Below are 20,500 nucleotides of genomic sequence, written 5' to 3'. Positions count from 1 at the left end.
CGACCTAATGGCGTCTCGGCAATGCCATCAGCTGCCCAGATATGTGTCCAGAACAAGATCCAGCAGCAGAAGGAGTGGACACATTAACACTTCCTTTGGTGTTACAGGAAGGTTTACATTGTTCCACCTTTCCAACTCATACCAAGGGTTCTGAAAAGGGTTGAAACGAGAACGAGTGTCGGCGATTCTAATCGCACCTGATTGGCCCCGCAGGAGTTGGTACACAGACCGGCGTGGGTTACTAACGGAAGATCCTTGAAGGTCACCTCAGAGAGAGGACCTGCTATCTCACGGACCGTTTCAACACAGACCTGATCAGGCTGCATTTAACGGTGTGGCTATTGAAACCCGGATCTTACGAAACAGAAAGGCCATTCTTACGATGATTGCCGCTAGGAAGCCGGTCACAGCCATACACTACTACAGGAGTTGGAAGATGTACTTGGACTGGTGTCAAGGGTGGGGGTGGAATTCAACGAACTTCCACTTATCCAGACTTCTATGTTTCCTTTAGCCAGGTTCTGGGGGTAGGACTGAGACTGGGCTCTCTGAGGGGTCAAGTTTCGGTTCTCCACAGCCTATTTCAACAGCAGTTAGATTCCCTACCAGAGATTCAAACCCTTTTACAAGGGGTTCTGGGGATCCAACCCTTTTTCGTCCTCTTACTGCGCCTTGGAGCTTAAATTTGGTGTTGGAATTTTTGTGATCCAACTTTTGAGCCGTTAGCAAGAACAGACCTGAAATCTCTCTCTTGGACGGCCACATTAATGATTGCCTTGGGTCCGACCAGGCGGGTTTCTAGATTGGGAGCCTTATCGGGCAGAACTCCATACATGAGCAGCTTCCTAAGGTTGTTTTGTGGTTTTTGCGTAACCCAGCCAATTGTGGTACCGTAATTCCAGGGTCTCGCAGATGGAGTCGTGTCCTTGGATGTGGTCCGAGCGTTACGGATATGCGTACAGGTTACGTTGTCCTTCAGAGAGTCGGACCTTTTGTTTGTCTTTATGATGGGCCGAAGAAGGGTTGGCTAGCATCTAAGCAATTTTTGTCTATCTGGATTAGACTTACCATTCGGCAGGCCTATCGTTCCTGTGGTAAACAGTTTCCGGTTCAGAGTGGGTGCCTCATGGGCGCCGGCCAGTGGGTTTCCACTAATCAACTTTGCAGAGCGGCAACGTGGTCCTCAGCCCACATGTTCGCTGAATTTTTACAGGTTTGATACCTTTGCGTCCGGGGACTCTAAGTTCGGACGTTTCATTTTGCAGGCCACCGACAGCACTCCCTCCCTGGGGGATAACTTTGGGACGTCCCCTAATGTCTAAGGATGCTCCAGTGTCCCCTAGTGGATGAAAGAGAAAAGAGGATTTTGGTACTTACCGATAAATCCATTTCTCTGAATCCTCTAGGGGACACTGGACGCCCGCCTCTGTGCTGTCAACCTGCTGCATTCAAACAAAGTTTGTACAAACAGCGTTAGCTTCTCAGTTAAGAGTTTCTTGGGGGCTGTTTGATAGGTTGTACGGTTTGGTTCCTCGCCAGGTGCTATAGTGTCATGTCCTATTCTCTCAGTCAAATTTTCCAAACTGAGGGAGGAGGGATGTGAAGGGGGAGGAACCGGCTGTGCAGACAATGCTAATTTTAGATTGTGCCACACCTCCGGTTGCAAGCTTCACACCCCTACTGTATAGGACTCCAGTGTCCCCTAGAGGATTCAGAGAAATGGATTTATCGGTAAATACCAAAATCCTCTTTTCCAGTCCCCTGGAATTACTCCTGTAGCTAATGACTACGGACTAGGAGAAATAGGACTAGGAGAAATAGATTTACCGGTAGGTTTAAAGTCTTATTTTTTTTGTCTGGTTTCTGCAGGAACATGGAAAACATGGTGAGCCCTGAGGACTGCGAGATTGTGGACCCCATGGTGTATACGAGTAACCGAGCCATAGCATCCGCAGCCGGAACCTTTCTTTACCAGAGGTCCATCTGTGTGTCTTTCTCACCTTTTACATCTTGTCTGTGAGTCTGAAACCTGCAGAGGAGGAGAAATGTCCTGAGCTCTACTGCCTGTTTCACTCTGAGGGCAGAGAGAGCCCTTACCCTCTTCTGTCAGGCACAGACTCCGAAATCTCCATCCTTTCTGTGTTACACTCGTACTCTGTAATGACCTGTGAGGGAGACTGTCCGTTTTGTCTGTGTTCCATACACATTACTAGCCGCTTGGTAGATGAAGCTTAGTGCCACTTATGTGTTTCTGACATCAGGTTATTGGGCGTCCAGGAGGCCAAGCAGAGCCCCAAGCGCAGCGCAGCACGGCGGCCTCACGTTACGTTCTACCGCAAGCTGCTTTCCTTTTTCATTTCCAGCGAGGTGAGTGTTCGTACTTGTAGTCCCCCCCCCTCTGCACGCCCCTTCTGTATTTGGGCTTAGCTCACGTCTCCTCTTCCCTCTGCCAGCTCCATGAACACGCTACGTACTTGGTGGACAGTCTGTGGGACAGTGCTGGGACTCCGCTCAGGGACTGGGAGTGTCAGACCGATCTGTTGTTAAAGGCGGAGGCCGGTAAGTTCATCTGCTGTGATGGAGATGGCGACCGAACAGTTACTAGTATTCCTTATGTTCGCCTGCAGCGAGTTAGAGAATGAGATCAGTGAGTGTCTATCAGATGTTATTGGTGCTCATATATAGCTACGTATTCTGTGTTACAGCTGAGATTGCTGCATTCCGTCTATATTATGTACACCTGTTTTTTTTCATACAAATATCTAATCAGCCAATCATGTCGCAGCAATAAGAGTTGTGTGCACGTGGTCAAGAGGTTCAGTTGTTGCTCAGACCAAACACCAGAATGGGATGAAATGCGATGTAACAGACTTTGAGCATGGAATGATGGCTAGTCACCGACAGGGTGGGTGGAGTATCTCTGAAACAAAACGTTCTCTATTCCAGAGGTTTCTGTATAGTAGCTAACATCACCAGGGCTTTCTGTTGTCCAGATCCACCGTGGTACCTCCACCTAGTCCTGTCAGTGCTGCATGCGGCTTAGTTGCCCACAGAACAGCCCTGTTCTCATGGAAAATGAGAGATCTAATTTGTTATGAGGACAGGGCTGTTCTGTGGGCAGAACACTGGTATCGAAGTTCCACTTTAAATGAAGATGTTTTAGACACCTTGTAGATTTTATATCCTCCAAGGTACAGTGGCCCTCATTCCGAGTTGATCGCTCGCTAGCTACTTTCTTTTTCATCCACTAGGGGTCACTGGAGTACTCTTGGGATATGGACGGCTTCCGTAGGAACAGCACTGAATATTTAAATTTAGAACACTCCACCCCTCCATATCCCCGAGTACCTCAGTGTTTTTTCTGTGCTCGATAGCAACAGTTCGGTCCACAATTACTTTGAATATTTTATTTTTATATTTTTATATTTTATACACATCCCTTTCCCCCTTCCAACAGGCAGGGTCAGGGATAGTGCAAGCTGCTGATAGCAGCAGGGGCGTGTTGGTCCTCTCTAAAAGAGCACCCTCACAGCCACACACACAGATCTCCTGCAGGCTGGCCGGCGCTTACTGAGAAGCCCCGTCGGAGCCTCATCACAAGAAGTGCAGGTATGTGAGCGGGGCGGTCAGCTTCCGCTGCCGCCCCGAGGTGTGGGGAAGGCGCTGGGTTCCCTCTGCTGACGGAGCCGCCGCTGCTCCGGCCGCCGTGTCTAATAGCCTGCCCGCTGCTCCGGCCGCCGCTTCTCATGGCCCCACCGCTGCTCCGGCCCTGCGTCTCAGAAGCCGCCCGCTGTTCCGCCCGCCGCTTCTCAGAGCCCGCCTGCTGCTCCGGCCGCCGCTTCTCAGAGCCCGGCCGCCGCTTGTTCAAGCCACCGCTGCTCTGCCCGGTAATCATAGCGCTTCACAGCGCGCTCCCAGTCCCGCTTCCATGTCCCGCTGGCGACACCACGATACCCGCTGCCCGGCCCGCACTGCATCCGCAACGGAGCAGACGGGGGGGGGGGGGAGAAGGGACAGCAGCAACATCAGCAGTATGACCCACACATATATATATATATATATATATATATATATATATAATATATATATAATGCTGTTTTATACTGGCAGGGATTTTATACAGGCTGTTTATAATATCTGTATGAATAGAACCTGCACTGTGATTATAAGTTAAGCATGGCAGCCATTTTAACCATGCTTCCTGTGTCTTCCTGCTGTGATTCCAGAACGTTCCAGTTACTACATCTCTACTCCACCGGAGGCGCAGGGGTGTTAGTGGGAATTTGGGATCACATTTCATAGTACTGGCCACTTGTACTGCACTTGGCCAGATATATATATATATACAGAGACACCTTACTACTATTTTACTGAGTCGTGCAAGTGTCTGTTTTTTGTGTATTGTATTGTCTGTCGCCATAATGAGTAAGGCACCAGCAAAAACTAAAAAGCATAATTGCAAAGTCTGTAGCAGTGTGTTACCGGATGGATCTACCACATGTACAGTATGTTTTGTGGATTCGGTTCAGAATACGATTTCTGCTCCAGTTTTACAGCCAATTTCCTCACCGAACCCTCCGTGGGAAATGTTAGTAAATGTACTGGATAGGTTACAATCAGAATTGACCGCCGCTCGACAGGAGCGGGAAACGGCAAGATCTGAGTCTAGGGTGAGACCGCCAGAACTACCGGAGGCCTCTCAGCCTTGCGTAAGGTCCAAATCCATTTTGGGTAAACGGGATAAATTTCATATGTCTTATGATTTTCCAGTTTCTGCTATGTTGCATTCTGACGATTCCATGCCAGATCTCACGGAACAAGATGAGGGTGAGGAGGGCGAAGTGGAGTCAGATAGTGAGGATTTTAACAGTTCCGGCATTGATGATCTCATCAGAGCGGTACGTCAGTCTCTGAAGTTTACTGAAACTGAGGAGCCTCTCACAAATGATCAGGTCGTATTTACTAAACGACAAAAAACTCCAATAAGATTTCCTGTCTCGGAATCTCTTAATCAGATGTTAGTAGAAACACGACAGAATCCAGATAAACGGTTTTCTATACCTTGCAGATTTAAGTCTAGTTACCCGTTTCCAGACTCGGTAACATGTACATGGGAGAATCCACCAATAGTTGATTCGTCAGTGTCGAAGCTTACCAAGAAATTAACCATACCAGTGCCAGCAGCTACTACGCTTAAAGACCCTTCAGATCGCAAGATAGAAACTATGCTAAAGTCCATGTATGTAGCAGCAGGTGTGATGCTGAGACCTGGATTGGTTGGCATCTGGGTCACTAAGGCGCTCATAATATGGATTACAGAACTCAAATCTGCTTTACATGACGAAAACCTGATACTTCTTGCAAATCAAATGAGTGAGGCTGTAGAGTATCTCTGTACAGCGTCTACTGACGTCTGTCAGCTCACTTCTCGTATTTCATTGTCGCTAGTTACGGCACGAAGAGCACTCTGGCTGCGTGCTTATCATGCGGAGGCAGAGGTCAAACGAGGTATAGAGGCGTTGCCTTACGATGGCAAGAAGTTGTTTGGTCCTGAATTGGACGCATGGATTGCTGAGGCTACGGGAGGTAAGTCTGTTTTCTTACCATTGCCTCCACCCGTATCAAGAAGGAGGTACGCTGGACCTTCGTTCAAATCCTTTAGACCTCAGTCCTTTCGAGGACGTGGCAGAGGAACAGCCACGCCTGCTAGACGTGGTCATGGACGTGGTTTCCAACAAACCAACACAAGTCGCCAGGACGCTAAGGTTACCGACAAACCAGTGGCATGACGGGCTACCAGCCCATCTCGGTTCTCCGATTGTGGGAGCACGCCTTCAGACGTTCCATTTGGCGTGGTTCCACACATCCGCGGATGGGTGGATCCGCAATTTAGTGTTAAAAGGTTACAAAATAAAGTTTGACTGTCTTCCGCCTCTGCGGTTTTTCAAGACAGGATTGCCTCTGTCGGACGACAAGAGGGCGGTTCTGCAAATTGCCATTCAGTCCCTACTGGATTCAGCAGTTTTGATTCCGGTCCCTGTACATCAGCAGGGTCAGGGTTATTATTCCAGTCTGTTTGTGGTACCGAAGCCGGATGGCTCAGTCAGACCAATATTGAACTTAAAGGGTCTCAATCAGTACGTAACTTACTACAGATTCAAGATGGAGTCTCTGCGTTCGGTGATAGCGGGTTTAGAGCCAAAGGAATTTATGATTGCGCTAGATCTCAAGGATGCGTACTTACACATTCCAATTTGGCAGCCTCATCAGAAATTCTTACGGTTTGCAATACGCCAGAGCCATTACCAGTATTCACCAAAGTAATGTCTGTGATGATAGCTCATCTCAGATCCCTGGGAGTGACAATAGTTCGGTATTTAGACGATCTGCTCATCAAAGCTCCGTCTCAACAGATGCTTCTCCAACATGCGCTGCTAATATACAATGTACTGGTTCACCACGGTTGGATTGTCAATTTCAAGAAATCACATCTAATTCCGTCTCAACGCCTTCAATTCCTAGGTATGATTCCCGATACGGTCAATCAAAGAATTTACCTACCACAACAGAAAGTACAAATTCTACGCCATCTAGTCCAATTAGTGCTCAAGCCACGCACAGTGTCTGTACACTTGTGCATTCGCCTCTTAGGCACAATGGTGGCAGCTTTCGAAGCGCTTCAGTTCGGAAGATTTCACTCGCGTCCATTTCAACTGAATGTGCTCGCCCAGTGGTCGGGCTCGCATCTGCAGATTCACCACAGGGTGAGGTTGTCGCCAAGGGCAAGAGTGTCTCTGCTTTGGTGGCTCAAGGAACACAATTTAACCGCAGGAAGACGGTTCGGAGGCTGGAATTGGATAATTCTAACTACGGACACCAGTCTCAGAGGTTGGGGAGCGGTAATTCAAAATTGTCAGCTCCAGGGTCTCTGGGTGGATCACGAACGATTGCTGTCTATAAATGTCCTGGAACTCTGCGCAATTTACAATGCGCTACGACAAGCAGTGCACATGCTTCGCTCTCACACTGTCCAGGTGCAGTCAGACAATGCGACGGCGGTCGCATACATCAACAAACAAGGAGGAACGAGAAGCCGCATGGCAATGCGGGAAGTAGCTCGAATCCTCAATTGGGCGGAATGCCACCAGGTGATATTGTCGGCCGTGTTCATTCCGGGAGTGGACAACTGGAAAGCGGATTATCTCAGTCGTCGGGATTTTCATCCAGGCGAATGGGCATTAAATCCAGAAGTGTTTCACATGTTGGTTCAGCGATGGGGTTATACTCAGGTGGACCTGATGGCGTCTCGACACAATCACCAAACGTTCCAGTATGTGTCCAGAACAAGAGATCCAAAGGCAGTGGCGGTGGATGCTCTCACTGTCGCGTGGCCGTACAGTCTTGTGTATCTGTTTTCCACCGTTTCCGTTGCTCCCTCTGGTGCTAAAACGGATCAAAAGAGAGTCTGTCACAGTCATACTAGTGGCGCCTCATTGGCCTCGGAGATCTTGGTTCTCGGATCTCCAAGGACTACTCGCAGACGATCCTTGGCCGCTCCCACTACGTCCAGACCTGTTACAACAGGGTCCGTTCCTTTACCCCGATTTAGCTCGGCTGCGTTTGACGGGGTGGCTGTTGAGACCGCCCTCTTAAAAAGAGAGGGCATTCCGGAATCGGTTATACCAACCATGTTACGAGCTAGGAAGCCGGTTACGGCAGCTCATTATTACAGAATATGGCGTGCCTATATAGGTTGGTGTGAAGCTTGGAAGTTTACGACATCTTTCAAGTTATCCCGCCTTTTGTTATTTCTACAAACAGGGTTGGATGGAGGACTGTGTTTATCTACACTAAAGGTGCAGGTATCTGCTTTGTCAATTTACTTTCAAAGACGATTGGCTCTATTGCCGTCTATACGCACTTTTCTCCAAGGTGTCCTCAGAGTACAGCCGCCATTCATTCCACCTACAGCGCCATGTTACTTGAATCTGGTTTTTTATTTCTTACAGTCTTCATGTTTTGAACCCTTACAGCAAGTGGATATAAAGTTTCTCACTTGGAAAACAATTTTTCTTCTAGCCTTAGCTTCGGCAAGGCGTGTTTTAGATTTAGGTGCCTTGTCATGCAAGCCACCGTATTTGGTGTTTCATGATGACAGAGCGGAACTTCGGACGAATCCCGCTTTCTTACCAAAGGTAGTGCCATAACATCGATCAACCAATAGTAGTTCCTGTGTTGACAGCACATTCTGGAACTCTGGATGTGGTACGCGCATTACGCGTTTATGTATCCCGAACGTCTTCAGTTCGTAAGACGGATACATTGTTTGTTCTCTATGATGCTGCCAAGATGGGTTGGCCAGCGTCTAAACAAACCTTATCCAGATGGATAAAACTGACCATACGTCAGGCTTACCTTCATGCTAGGTTACAGCCGCCTACATCAGTAACCGCTCATTCCACACGTTCTGTGGGAACTTCATGGGCAGCTGGTCGGGGAGCTTCTACGACGCAGCTTTGCCGTGCAGCTACATGGTCTTCAGTGCACACGTTTGTGCGCTTTTACAAGTTTGATACGTTTGCAGCATCAGCATCTAGCTTTGGCCGCCTAGTGTTACAGGTGCCAAACAGCTCTCCCGCCCACGGGGGAAGCTTTGGTACGTCCCAAGAGTACTCCAGTGACCCCTAGTGGATGAAAAAGAAAATAGGATTTTGGTACTTACCAGGTAAATCCTTTTCTTTGAATCCATAGGGGGCACTGGACGCCCACCCAGAGCAGTTTTACCTAGTTGTGGTGAGTTCTGAGGATCTTATGGTAACACACTTTCACCGACTGGTTCAAATTATCAAGTGCTGGTTAGGGTGTCAACTGTTTAGTTGTCAGTAACGTTATGTGTCAACTTCGTTATTGTCCGTTATGTTATATGTAATACTCCATTGTCAACCTCTCTATAGTTCCTGTTCGGCTCAGTAAAAAACACTGAGGTACTCGGGGATATGGAGGGGTGGAGTGTTCTAAATTTAAATATTCAGTGCTGTTCCTACGGAAGCCGTCCATATCCCAAGAGTACTCCAGTGCCCCCTATGGATTCAAAGAAAAGGATTTACCTGGTAAGTACCAAAATCCTATTTTTAGCAGCCGTGCAAATGCATAGTCGCCGCCTACGGGGGAGTGTATTTTCGCTTTGCAAGTGTAAGAACGCGTGCGCAGCCAAGCGGAACAAATTTTTATTTTTTTTTGCAATTTCTGAGTAGCTCTGGACTTACTCAGCCCTTGCGATCACTTCAGTCTTTTTGGTCCCGGATTTGACGTCAGACACCCACCCTGCAAACGCTTGGACATGCCTGCGTTTTTCCAAACACTCCCTGAAAACGGTCAGTTGCCACCCACAAACGCCCTCTTCCTGTCAATCTCCTTGCGATCGGCTGTGTGAATGGATTCTTCGTTAAATCCATCGCCCAGCAACGATCCGCTTTGTACCCGTAAGATGCGCCTGCGCATTGCGGTGCATGCGCAGTAGTAACCTGTTTGCTGCGCTGCGAAAAAACGACAGCGAGCTATCAACTCGGAATGACCCCCCCGTGTCACTAACTGACCCAGAGAAAGTGATTATTTCCTGTAGTTTGTACATTGTGTATTTATTCTTGTGGGGGGGCTATAGGAAATAGGGGACTCTGCATTTTGTCCAGTGCCTTGTAGAAGAAGTGCGAAGCCTGCCCCCACCATCTGTGTCCCCCTTCAAGCGTTGGAGAAACGGGATCCGGATTGAAAGTCGACAGTAACTAGGTCGACAATGTCTAGGTCGACCACTATTGGTCGACAGTTACTAGGTCGACAGGTCAAAAGGTCGACATGAGTTTTTCACAATTTCTCTGACGTCCTAGTGGATGCTGGGAACTCCGTAAGGACCATGGGGAATAGCGGCTCCGCAGGAGACACGGCACAAAAAGAAAGCTTTAGAACTACCTGGTGTGCACTGGCTCCTCCCCCTATGACCCTCCTCCAAGCCTCAGTTAGATTTTTGTGCCCGACCGAGCAGGGTGCAATCTAGGGGGCTCTCCTGAGCTCCTTAGAAAAAAGATAGTTTTAGGTTTTTTATTTTCAGTGAGACCTGCTGGCAACAGGCTCACTGCATCGAGGGACTAAGGGGAGAAGAAGCGAACCTGCCTGCTTGCAGCCAGCTTGGGCTTCTTAGGCTACTGGACACCATTAGCTCCAGAGGGATCGAACACAGGCCCAGCTTCGGAGTCCGGTCCCAGAGCCGCGCCACCGGCCCCCTTACAGAGCCGGAAGCAAGAAGAGGTCCGGAAAATCGGCGGCAGAAGACATCAGTCTTCATCAAGGTAGCGCACAGCACTGCAGCTATGCGCCATTGCTCCTCATGCACACCTCACACTGCGGTCACTGATGGGTGCAGGGCGCTGGGGGGGGCGCCCTGAGCAGCAATATTAACACCTTGCCTGGCAAATATACATCACATATAACGCCCAGGGCTATATGGATGTAAATTAACCCCTGCCAGATTTTCAATAAGAGCGGGAGAAAAGTCCGCCGAAAAGGGGGCGGAGCTATCTCCTTCAGCACACTGGCGCCATTTTCCCTCACAGCTCCGCTGGAAGGACGTCTCCCTGACTCTCCCCTGCAGTCCTGCACTACAGAAAAGGGTAAAAAAAAGAGAGGGGGGGCACTAATTTGGCGCAGTTGTACAGAAATCAGCAGCTATAAGGGAAAACACTATATAGTGATATCCCTGTGTATATATATATATATATATATATATATATATATATATATATATATATATATATATATAGCGCTCTGGTGTGTGCTGGCATACTCTCCCTTTGTCTCCCCAAAGGGCTAGTGGGGTCCTGTCCTCTTGCAGAGCATTCCCTGTGTGTGTGCTGTGTGTCGGTACGGCTGTGTCGACATGTATGAAGAGGAAAATGATGTGGAGGCGGAGCAATTGCCTGTAGTGGAGATGTCACCCCCTAGGGGGTCGACACCTGAGTGGATGGGCTTATGGAAGGAATTACGTGAAAGTGTCAACTCTTTACATGAGAAGTTTGATGACATGGGACAGCCGGCTTCTCAGCTTGTGCCTGTCCAGGAGTCTCAAAGGCCGTCAGGGGCTCTAAAACGCCCGCTACCTCCGACGGCAGATACAGACGTCAACACGGATACTGACTCCAGTGTCGACGACGAGGAGACAAATGTAACTTCCAGTAGGGCCACACGTTACATGATTGAGGCAATGAAAAATGTTTTACACATTTCTGATAATACCACAGGTACCACTAAAAAGGATATTATGTTTGGTGAGAAAAAACTACCTGTAGTTTCTCTGACGTCCTTGTGGATGCTGGGACTCCGTCAGGACCATGGGGAATAGCGGCTCCGCAGGAGACTGGGCACAAAAGTAAAAGCTTTAGGACTACCTGGTGTGCACTGGCTCCTCCCCCTATGACCCTCCTCCAAGCCTCAGTTAGATTTTTGTGCCCGAACGAGAAGGGTGCACACTAGGTGGCTCTCCTGAGCTGCTTAGTGAAAAGTTTAAGTTTAGGTTTTTTATTTTCAGTGAGTCCTGCTGGCAACAGGCTCACTGCATCGAGGGACTAAGGGGAGAAGAAGCGAACTCACCTGCGTGCAGAGTGGATTGGGCTTCTTAGGCTACTGGACACCATTAGCTCCAGAGGGACCGATCACAGGCCCAGCCATGGAGCTCGGTCCCAGAGCCGCGCCGCCGGCCCCCTTACAGAGCCAGAAGACAGAAGAGGTCCGGAAAATCGGCGGCAGAAGACGTCCTGTCTTCAACAAGGTAGCGCACAGCACTGCAGCTGTGCGCCATTGCTCTCAGCACACTTCACACTCCGGTCACTGAGGGTGCAGGGCGCTGGGGGGGGGCGCCCTGAGACGCAATAGAAACACCTTTGCTGGCGAAAAATGCATCACATATAGCTCCTGGGCTATATGGATGAATTTTAACCCCTGCCAGTTTTCCACAAAAAGCGGGAGAAAGGCCGCCGAGAAGGGGGCGGAGCCTATCTCCTCAGCACACAAGCGCCATTTTCCCTCACAGCTCCGCTGGAAGGACGTCTCCCTGACTCTCCCCTGCAGTCCTGCACTACAGAAACAGGGTAAAACAAGAGAGGGGGGGCACTAAATTGGCATAATAATCAATACTGCAGCTATATAAGGGAGAAACACTTATATAAGGTTGTCCCTATATATTATATATAGCGCTCTGGTGTGTGCTGGCAAACTCTCCCTCTGTCTCCCCAAAGGGCTAGTGGGGTCCTGTCCTCTATCAGAGCATTCCCTGTGTGTGTGCTGTGTGTCGGTACGTTTGTGTCGACATGTATGAGGAGGAAAATGATGTGGAGGCGGAGCAATTGCCGGTAATAGTGATGTCACCCCCTAGGGAGTCGACACCTGACTGGATGGTTTTATGGAAGGAATTACGTGATAGCGTCAGCACTTTACAAAAGACTGTTGACGACATGAGACAGCCGGCTAATCAGCTAGTGCCTGTCCAGGCGTCTCAAAAACCGTCAGGGGCTCTAAAGCGCCCGTTACCTCAGATGGTCGACACAGACCCAGACACGGATACTGACTCCAGTGTCGACGGTGAGGAGACAAACGTGACTTCCAGTAGGGCCACACGTTACATGATCACGGCAATGAAGGAGGTTTTGAACATTTCTGATACTACAAGTACCACAAAAAAGGGTATTATGTGGGGTGTGAAAAAACTACCCGTAGTTTTTCCTGAATCAGATGAATTAAACGAGGTGTGTGATGAAGCGTGGGTTTCCCCCGATAAAAAACTGATAATTTCTAAAAAATTATTGGCATTATACCCTTTCCCGCCAGAGGTTAGGGCGTGTTGGGAAACACCCCCTAGGGTAGATAAAGCGCTCACACGCTTATCAAAACAAGTGGCGTTACCGTCTCCTGATACGGCCGCCCTAAAGGAACCAGGTGATAGAAAACTGGAAAATATCCTAAAAAGTATATACACACATACTGGTGTTATACTGCGACCAGCAATCGCCTCAGCCTGGATGTGCAGCGCTGGGGTGGCTTGGTCGGATTCCCTGACTGAAAATATTGATACCCTGGATAGGGACAGTATATTATTGACTATAGAGCATTTAAAAGATGCATTTCTATATATGCGAGATGCACAGAGGGATATTTGCACTCTGGCATCAAGAGTAAGTGCGCTGTCCATTTCTGCCAGAAGAGGGTTATGGACGCGACAGTGGTTAGGTGATGCGGATTCTAAACGGCATATGGAAGTATTGCCTTATAAAGGGGAGGAGTTATTTGGGGTCGGTCTATCGGACCTGGTGGCCACGGCAACTGCTGGGAAATCCACCTTTTTACCCCAGGTCGCCTCTCAGCAGAAAAAGACGCCGTCTTTTCAGGCTCAGTCCTTTCGTCCCCATAAGGGCAAGCGGGCAAAAGGCTCCTCATTTCTGCCCAGGGGCAGAGGAAGGGGAAAAAGACTGCATCAGGCAACCTCTTCCCAGGAACAGAAGCCCTCCCCCGCTTCTGCCAAGTCCTCAGCATGACGCTGGGGCCTTACAAGCGGACTCAGGCACGGTGGGGGGCCGTCTCAAGAATTTCAGCGCGCAGTGGGCTCACTCGCAAGTGGACCCCTGGATCCTTCAGGTAGTATCTCAGGGGTACAAATTGGAGTTCGAGACGTATCCCCCCCGCCGGTTCCTGAAGTCTGCTTTACCAACGTCTCCCTCCGACAGGGAGGCGGTATTGGAAGCCATTCACAAGCTGTGTTCCCAGCAGGTGATAATCAAGGTACCCCTCCTGCAACAGGGAAAGGGGTATTATTCCACGCTGTTTGTGGTACCGAAGCCGGACGGCTCGGTGAGACCTATTTTAAATCTGAAATCCTTGAACACTTACATACAAAGGTTCAAATTCAAGATGGAGTCACTCAGAGCAGTGATAGCGAACCTGGAAGAAGGGGACTATATGGTGTCTCTGGACATCAAGGATGCTTACCTCCATGTCCCAATTTGCCCTTCTCACCAAGGGTACCTTAGGTTTGTGGTACAGAACTGTCATTATCAGTTTCAGACGCTGCCGTTTGGATTGTCCACGGCACCCCGGGTCTTTACCAAGGTAATGGCCGAAATGATGATTCTTCTTCGAAGAAAAGGCGTCTTAATTATCCCTTACTTGGACGATCTCCTGATAAGGGCAAGGTCCAGGGAACAGTTAGTGGTCGGAGTAGCACTATCTCAAGTAGTGTTACGACAGCACGGGTGGATTCTAAATATCCCAAAATCGCAGCTGATTCCGACGACACGTCTGCTGTTCCTAGGGATGATTCTGGACACAGTCCAGAAAAAGGTGTTTCTCCCGGAGGAGAAAGCCAGGGAGTTATCCGAGCTAGTCAGGAACCTCCTAAAACCAGGCCAAGTGTCAGTGCATCAATGCACAAGGGTCCTGGGAAAAATGGTGGCTTCTTACGAAGCGATTCCATTCGGCAGATTCCACGCAAGAACTTTTCAGTGGGATCTGCTGGACAAATGGTCCGGATCGCATCTTCAGATGCATCAGCGGATAACCCTGTCTCCGAGGACAAGGGTGTCTCTCCTGTGGTGGTTGCAGAGTGCTCATCTTCTAGAGGGCCGCAGATTCGGCATTCAGGACTGGGTCCTGGTGACCACGGATGCCAGCCTGAGAGGCTGGGGAGCAGTCACACAGGGAAGAAATTTCCAGGGCTTGTGGTCAAGCATGGAAACGTAATTTCACATAAATATCCTGGAACTAAGGGCCATTTACAATGCCCTAAGTCAAGCAAGGCCTCTGCTTCAGGGTCAGCCGGTGTTGATCCAGTCGGACAACATCACGGCAGTCGCCCACGTAAACAGACAGGGCGGCACAAGAAGCAGGAGAGCGATGGCAGAAGCTGCAAGGATTATTCGCTGGGCGGAAAATCATGTGATAGCACTGTCAGCAGTGTTCATTCCCGGAGTGGATAACTGGGAAGCAGACTTTCTCAGCAGACACGATCTCCACCCGGGAGAGTGGGGACTTCATCCAGAAGTCTTCCAATTGATTGTAAACCATTGGGAAAAACCAAAGGTGGACATGATGGCGTCCCGCCTCAACAAAAAACTAGACAGGTATTGCGCCAGGTCAAGGGACCCTCAGGCAATAGCGGTGGACGCTCTGGTAACACCGTGGGTGTACCAGTCAGTGTATGTGTTCCCTCCTCTGCCTCTCATACCCAAGGTACTGAGGATTATAAGACGGAGAGGAGTAAGAACTATACTCGTGGCTCCGGATTGGCCAAGAAGGACTTGGTACCCGGAACTTCAAGAGATGCTCACGGAGGATCCGTGGCCTCTACCTCTAAGAAGGGGCCTGCTTCAGCAAGGACCCTGTCTGTTCCAAGACTTACCGCGGCTGCGTTTGACGGCATGGCGGTTGAACGCCGGATCCTGAAGGAAAAAGGCATTCCAGATGAAGTCATCCCTACCCTGATCAAAGCCAGGAAGGATGTAACCGCACAACATTATCACCGTATTTGGCGAAAATATGTTGCGTGGTGCGAGGCCAGGAAGGCCCCGACAGAGGAATTTCAACTAGGTCGTTTCCTGCATTTCCTGCAAACAGGACTGTCCATGGGCCTAAAATTAGGGTCCATTAAGGTTCAAATTTCGGCCTTGTCGATTTTCTTCCAGAAAGAATTGGCTTCAGTTCCTGAAGTCCAGACTTTTGTCAAGGGGGTACTGCATATACAGCCTCCCTTTGTGCCTCCAGTGGCACCCTGGGATCTCAATGTGGTTTTGGGATTCCTAAAATCACATTGGTTCGAACCACTTGCCACGGTGGATTTAAAATATCTCACATGGAAAGTGGTAATGCTGTTGGCCCTGGCTTCAGCCAGGCGTGTATCAGAATTGGCGGCTTTATCCTATAAAAGCCCTTACCTGATATTTCATTCGGATAGGGCGGAATTGAGGACTCGTCCTCAATTTCTTCCTAAGGTGGTTTCAGCGTTTCACCTGAACCAACCTATTGTGGTACCTGCGGCTACTAGGGACTTGGAGGACTCCAAGTTGCTGGATGTAGTCAGGGCCCTGAAAATATATGTTTCCAGGATGGCTGGAGTCAGGAAATCTGACTCGCTGTTTATCTTGTATGCACCCAACAAGCTGGGTGCTCCTGCTTCTAAGCAGACTATTGCTCGTTGGATTTGTAGTACAATTCAGCTTGCACATTCTGTGGCAGTCCTGCCACAGCCAAAATCTGTAAATGCCCATTCCACCAGGAAGGTGGGCTCATCTTGGGCGGCTGCCCGAGGGGTCTCGGCTTTACAACTTTGCCGAGCAGCTACGTGGTCAGGGGAAAACACGTTTGTAAAATTCTACAAATTTGATACCCTGGCTAAGGAGGACCTGGAGTTCTCTCATTCGGTGCTTCAGAGTCATCCGCACTCTCCCGCCCGTTTGGGAGCTTTGGTATAATCCCCATGGTCCTGACGGAGTCCCAGCATCCACAAGGACGTCAGAGAAAATAAGAATTTACTTACCGATAATTCTATTTCTCGTAGTCCGTAGTGGATGCTGGGCGCCCATCCCAAGTGCGGATTGTCTGCAATACTTGTACATAGTTATTGTTGCCAAAAAATTCGGGTTTTGTTGTAGTGAGCCATCTTTTCTGGAGGCTCCTCATGTTATCATGCTGTTAACTGGGTTTAGATCACAAGTTATATGGTGTGATTGGTGTGGCTGGTATGAGTCTTACCCGGGATTCAATAATCCTTCCTTATTGTGTACGCTCGTCCGGGCACAGTATCTTAACTGAGGCTTGGAGGAGGGTCATAGGGGGGGGAGCCAGTGCACACCAGGTAGTCCTAAAGCTTTTACTTTTGTGCCCAGTCTCCTGCGGAGCCGCTATTCCCCATGGTCCTGACGGAGTCCCAGCATCCACTACGGACTACAAGAAATAGAATTATCGGTAAGTAAATTCTTATTTTTTCCTGCATCTGAGGAATTAAATGAAGTGTGTGATGAAGCGTGGGTTTCTCCTGATAAAAAGCAGATAATTCCTAGGAAATTATTGGCTATGTACCCCTTCCCGCCAGAGGATAGGGCACGGTGGGAATCTCCCCCTAGGGTAGATTAAGCGCTCACACGCTTGTCCAAACAGGTGACACTACCGTCTCCGGATACGGCCGCCCTTAAGGATCCTGCTGACAGAAAGCAGGAGACTATCCTAAAATGTATATACACACACACTGGTGTTATACTGCGACCAGCAATCGCCTCAGCCTGGATGTGCAGTGCTGGGGTGGCTTGGTCAGACTCCCTGACTGACAATATTGATACCCTGGATAGGGACAGTATATTACTGACTGTGGAGCATTTGAAAGATGCTTTTTTATACATGCGTGATGCACAGAGGGATATTTGCCGACTGGCATCACGAGTAAGTGCTGTGTCCATTTCCGCCAGAAGGGGGTTATGGACTCGGCAGTGGTCAGGTGATGCCGATTCTAAAAGGCATATGGAAGTATTGCCTTATAAAAGGGAGGAGTTGTTTGGGGTAGGTCTGTCGGACCTGGTTTCCACGGCAACGGCTGGAAAATCCACGTTTTTACCCCAGGTCGCCTCTCAGCAAAAGAAGACATCGTATTATCATGCGCAGTCCTTTCGGCCCCATAAGGGCAAGCAGGCAAAAGGCTCCTCTTTTCTGCCCCGGGGCAGAGGAAGAGGAAAAAGGCTGCAGCAAACAGCCAGTTCCCAGGAACAGAAGTCCTCAGCATGACGCTGGGGCTCTTCAGGCGGACTCAGGTACGGTGGGGGCCCGTCTCAAGAATTTCAGCACACAGTGGGCTTGCTCACAGGTGGATCCCTGGACCCTTCAGGTGGTATCTCAGGGGTACAAATTGGAATTCGAGACGTCTCCCCCTCGCCGTTTCCTAAAGTCTGCCTTACCGGCGACTCCTTCCGTCAGGGAGGCGGTATTAGAAGCCATTCACAAGCTGTACTCTCAGCAGGTGATAATCAAGGTACCCCTACTGCAACAAGGAAAGGGGTATTATTCCACAATGTTTGTGGTACCGAAGCCGGACGGCTCGGTGAGACCCATTTTAAATCTGAAGTCATTGAACACTTACATAAAGAAGTTCAAATTCAAGATGGAGTCACTCAGAGCAGTTATCTCGAGCCTGGAGGACGGGGATTATATGGTGTCTCTGGACATCAAGGATGCTTACCTGCATGTCCCAATTTACCCTGCTCACCAAGGGTACCTCAGGTTTGTAGTACAGAACTGCCACTATCAGTTCCAAACGCTGCCGTTTGGATTGTCCACGGCACCGCGGGTCTTTACCAAGGTAATGGCCGAAATTATGATACTCCTTCGAAGGAAGGGAGTTTTAATTATCCCGTACTTGGACAATCTCCTGATAAGGGCGAGATCAAGGGAACAGTTGCTAGTCGGGGTAGCACTCTCAAGAAGTGTTACGACAGCACGGTTGGATTCTCAATATTCCAAAATCTCAGCTGATCCCGACGACACGTCTTCGGTTCCTAGGGATGATTCTGGACACAGTCCAGAAAAAGGTATTTCTCCCGGAGGAGAAAGCCAGGGAGTTATCCGATCTAGTCAGAAACCTCCTAAAACCAGGTCCGGTATCAGTGCATCAATGCACAAGAGTCCTGGGAAAAATGGTGGCTTCTTACGAAGCAATTCCATTCGGCAGATTCCACGCAAGAACCTTCCAGTGGGACCTGCTGGACAAATGGTCCGGAATCGCATCTTCAGATGCATCAGCGGATAACCCTGTCACCAAGGACAAGGGTGTCTCTCCTGTGGTGGTTGCAGAGTGCTCATCTTTTGGAGGGGCGCAGATTCGGCATTCAGGACTGGGTCCTGGTGACCACAGATGCCAGCCTTCGAGGCTGGGGAGCAGTCACACAGGGAAGAAATTTCCAGGGAGAGTGGTCAAACCTGGAGACCTCACTTCACATAAATATCCTGGAGCTAAGGGCCATTTACAATGCCCTGAGCCAAGCGAGACCTCTGCTTCAGAACCAGCCGGTGTTGATCCAGTCGGACAACATTACGGCAGTCGCCCACGTAAACAGACAGGGCGGCACAAGAAGCAGGAGGGCAATGGCAGAAGCTGCAAGGATTCTCCGGTGGGCGGAAAATCATGTGATAGCACTGTCAGCAGTGTTTATTCCGGGAGTGGACAACTGGGAAGCAGACTTCCTCAGCAGACACGACCTCCACCCGGGAGAGTGGGGACTTCACCCAGAGGTTTTCCACATGATTGTAAGCCGTTGGGAAAAACCAAAGGTAGACATGATGGCGTCCCGCCTCAGCAAGAAACTAAAAAGTTATTGCGCCAGGTCAAGGGACCCTCAGGCGATAGCTGTGGACGCACTGGTAACGCCGTGGGTGTACCAGTCGGTTTATGTGTTCCCTCCTCTGCCGCTCATACCAAAGTTACTGAGAATAATAAGACGGAGAGGAGTAAGAACTATACTCGTGGCTCCGGATTGGCCATGAAGGACTTGGTACCCGGAGCTTCAAGAGATGCTCACAGAGGACCCGTGGCCTCTACCTCTAAGAGGGGACCTGCTCCAGCAAGGACCCTGTCTGTTCCAAGACTTACCGCAGCTGCGTTTGACGGCATGGCGGTTGAACGCCGGATCCTGAAGGAAAAAGGCATTCCAGCGGAAGTCATTCCTACTTTGATAAAAGCCAGGAAGGATGTAACCGCAAAACATTATCACCGCATTTGGCGGAAATATGTTGCGTGGTGCGAGGCCAGGAAGGCCCCGACAGAGGAATTTCAACTGGGTTGATTCCTGCATTTCCTGCAAACAGGAGTGTCTATGGGCCTCAAATTGGGATCCATTAAAGTTCAGATTTCGGCCCTGTCGATTTTCTTCCAGAAAGAACTGGCTTCAGTTCCTGAAGTTCAGACGTTTGTCAAGGGGGTGCTGCATATACAGCCTCCTTTTGTGCCTCCAGTGGCACCTTGGGATCTCAATGTAGTTTTGGGGTTCCTAAAATCACATTGGTTTGAACATGGAAAGTGGTCATGCTGTTGGCCCTGGCTTCGGCCAGGCGCGTGTCGGAATTGGCGGCTTTATCCTGTAAAAGCCCTTATCTGATTTTTCATTCGGACAGGGTGGAATTGAGGACTCGTCCTCCGTTTCTCCCTAAGGTGGTGTCAGCGTTTCACCTGAACCAGCCTATTGTGGTGCCTGCGGCTACTAGGGACTTGGAGGACTCCAAGTTGCTAGACATTGTCAGGGCCCTGAAAATATATATTTCCAGGACGGCTGGAGTCAGAAAATCTGACTCGCTGTTTATCCTGTACGCACCCAACAAGCTGGGTGCTCCTGCTTCTAAGCAGACCATTGCTCGCTGGATCTGCAATACAATTCAGCTTGCGCATTCTGTGGCAGGCCTGCCACAGCCAAAATCCGTGAATGCCCAC

The 20,500-nt window shown here is 49.6% G+C and overlaps 1 protein-coding gene across 6 annotated transcripts in view; it reads left to right on the top strand.

Moving 5' to 3' along the window:
• STAG3 (STAG3 cohesin complex component) overlaps positions 1-20,500 on the top strand; it is a 285,504-nt gene that overhangs the window by 177,194 nt on the left and 87,810 nt on the right. For all 6 annotated transcript variants that reach the window (XM_063930901.1, XM_063930899.1, XM_063930900.1 and 3 more), the window contains exons 13-15: positions 1,870-1,977; positions 2,262-2,367; positions 2,454-2,559. In XM_063930901.1, coding sequence (XP_063786971.1) covers positions 1,870-1,977; positions 2,262-2,367; positions 2,454-2,559 — 320 coding nt within the window. The remainder of the gene's footprint in view (positions 1-1,869; positions 1,978-2,261; positions 2,368-2,453; positions 2,560-20,500) is intronic.

The sequence above is a fragment of the Pseudophryne corroboree genome, chromosome 6 (assembly GCF_028390025.1).
Source record: "Pseudophryne corroboree isolate aPseCor3 chromosome 6, aPseCor3.hap2, whole genome shotgun sequence".
Lineage (NCBI taxonomy): Eukaryota > Metazoa > Chordata > Amphibia > Anura > Myobatrachidae > Pseudophryne > Pseudophryne corroboree.
Note: the sequence above shows the minus strand (reverse complement) of the source record. Positions and strands in the feature narration are given on the sequence as shown.